The 2,327-nt window shown below is 42.3% G+C and overlaps 1 protein-coding gene across 1 annotated transcript; it reads left to right on the forward strand.

The window, feature by feature from the left end:
- The first annotated feature begins 389 nt into the window (after positions 1-389).
- On the forward strand, positions 390-2,033 carry LOC147906070 (lachrymatory-factor synthase-like). Its single transcript, XM_087382965.1, has 3 exons — positions 390-427; positions 687-966; positions 1,297-2,033. Exon 3 carries the CDS (start codon positions 1,306-1,308, stop codon positions 1,849-1,851), a length of 546 nt encoding a protein of 181 aa, XP_087239091.1. The 5' UTR covers positions 390-427; positions 687-966; positions 1,297-1,305; the 3' UTR covers positions 1,852-2,033.
- The last annotated feature ends 294 nt before the right edge of the window (positions 2,034-2,327 follow it).

The raw sequence follows: 2,327 nt of genomic DNA on the forward strand, positions 1-2,327 counted from the left end.
ATGAGCTGTACTTTTTAATTTCTTTCTTTGTACTTCATTTATTCTCATAATATATATTTGGAGGAAAAGCTTTATGAGCTGTACTTTTTAATTTATTTCTTTGTACTTCATTTATTCTCATAAGATATATTTGGAGTTTTGCCTTGACATGTGAAGAAAGATATCAAAGACCAATATGTTAGGCATTTTGGGAGGCAGCCTTTTGGTTGGAAAGTGGACGGTGGTATGCCACCGGCCATGGCAGGCGGTGAAGAAGGACTTTGGGGACGGACAGGGAAGCTTTTGGATGTTTTTCAATGTGCGGTTTTGCGATGCCAGTGACATGCGCTTTGACAAACTAATCCCTTCCACAGCTGGATCGTCACGCACACGATACGTGACTCATGTTTGATGGGTGCTTTCACATTTCCTGTCTCTGTTTTTTCAGGTCGGCCGGCCTATCTACTGCTTTTTCTTTTCGGCTGCCCATGTGCACGGATGTACTATATTCAACTAGTTGTTTTCTATCGCGTATCCGACGCGCAATCGAATTCAGATCTAAAACAAATCGCAGTCTCCAATCACCTACACAGAACCAGCTTTTTTAGCCTTTTTTAAAGGTCCTCGTAGCCACTAAGAAAGTCACAGATCACGCGTACTACCGTCATTTCTGTGTTCATTCACGCTTTCACCTCCCCCTCTTGCAGGCTTATCTCTAAGAATATATTCTCATCAAGACACAATTCATACAGCAACCACAGCATACGCTGCTGTCCTTTCCTAAGCATAAATTCCCACCCACGCGGTGCTCGTAGACATTGCCTTAATTCATCAATTCATGCTTCGTCGCCCTCAATAATCCTCCACGCTGCGCTTTGCTTTCTTGAAGAGTATCTTGACTCTGGCATATCTCTCGCACTCACCTTGTTTATCTCAACTCAAGTTGTCATCAGTTGCGCCCCGGTAACGCTGCTCCTACTTCGCCCGGTAAGCAAAATATGTTCCGCATACATGTTACCTCCTGGGCACATTGTTTTATCGTACACCGAGGACTACACTGCCGTAATTTCCATTTGTTAGTATATGTCGATTTGAGCTAAATTTGCAAACTGTCAATGTAGACGAGCATATGGCAATGATTAGGTCCATAGATCCCTAAACTTGGCAAGGTTTAGAAATACGGCAACGATATACTGCTAAAAGCACGTCGGATGAGAGTGCCCACTACGGCTTTCCTTATGTTCGAGATGCGAGGGGATGGCTCACTTGCACGCGAAGTTACACTCTCAGCTGACCCTCTCGCAAACGTTTTTGCAGTGTAAGAGAATGGATCAGACTCGTGACTGCAAAAATTTATGCACACCTACAGCAGCTTTGGATGCCGACTGTGATATGCTACAACCAACCTCGAACTGTAAGTGGCATGGATCACTGGAACTACCAGTCAAAGTGTCTGTTGATGCCATTTGGAATATAACGGGAGACTTTTGCGGCCTCAAGAAGTGGATATTCACAAATGAAGTGTGCGAGCGGATCGAAGGAGAAGAGAACGTACCAGGTTGCGTCCGATACTGCCAAGGTAGCGCAGTTCAGAAGTCCAACAAAGAGAAATTATGGGTGAAGGAGAGGTTGGACGCGTTTGATTCAGAAAACCATTCATACACTTACACGGTTATCGAAGGGAATCGTCAGTTTGAGGACTATGTAGGTCGATTTCACGTGTACGAGTACGCTGAAGGGGGTGCAATGGTGGAGTGGTCGTTTGAACTAAAACCCATCAGCGGATACACAGAGGAGGAATTTGTCACTGCAATGACGAATGCGATGACTCTAATGATAAAGTCACTGGAGAAGCAGTTACTCGGCGTGTGATTGTCGAAGGTATCTGAATGTATACATTAAAGCTACAGACTAAGCAAGACGTGAACGTACAAACAACCAGCTCACGGCCGGAAACTTTGCTCCATTGCTAGATTGTTGTAATCGATTTCAGATTTTAAGCTGACTAGAATGCGATTGAAACAATGTTCACAGAAAGCGTTTTTCTCAACCAAGCATTTTTCACAACAAATCACAAATCTTCAGGTTTCAAATTTTGTGAAAGTTTTTCGGAATTTGCAGATTTTTTATTAGCGAAACTAGATCCGCCGTAGACAGACAGTGAGGACTAATTCTTAATTTTTTTCGTTTTTCCATGTAATGTAATAGTGGGTATTAATTTGTTTGGGTAATTTCAGTTATATTTTTTGTACCCTAGTCTGTTTCCACAATAGACCAAAGAACTAAAGATTTCTCTAAAAATAATGAAGTGCATAGCAATGAATTATGGACTTGAGTTATAATTTAAT

This window comes from Dipteris shenzhenensis, chromosome 1, assembly GCF_047967505.1.
Source record: "Dipteris shenzhenensis isolate YYH24624 ecotype China chromosome 1, Dip_SZ_1.0, whole genome shotgun sequence".
In the NCBI taxonomy this organism is placed as follows: Eukaryota; Viridiplantae; Streptophyta; class Polypodiopsida; order Gleicheniales; family Dipteridaceae; genus Dipteris; species Dipteris shenzhenensis.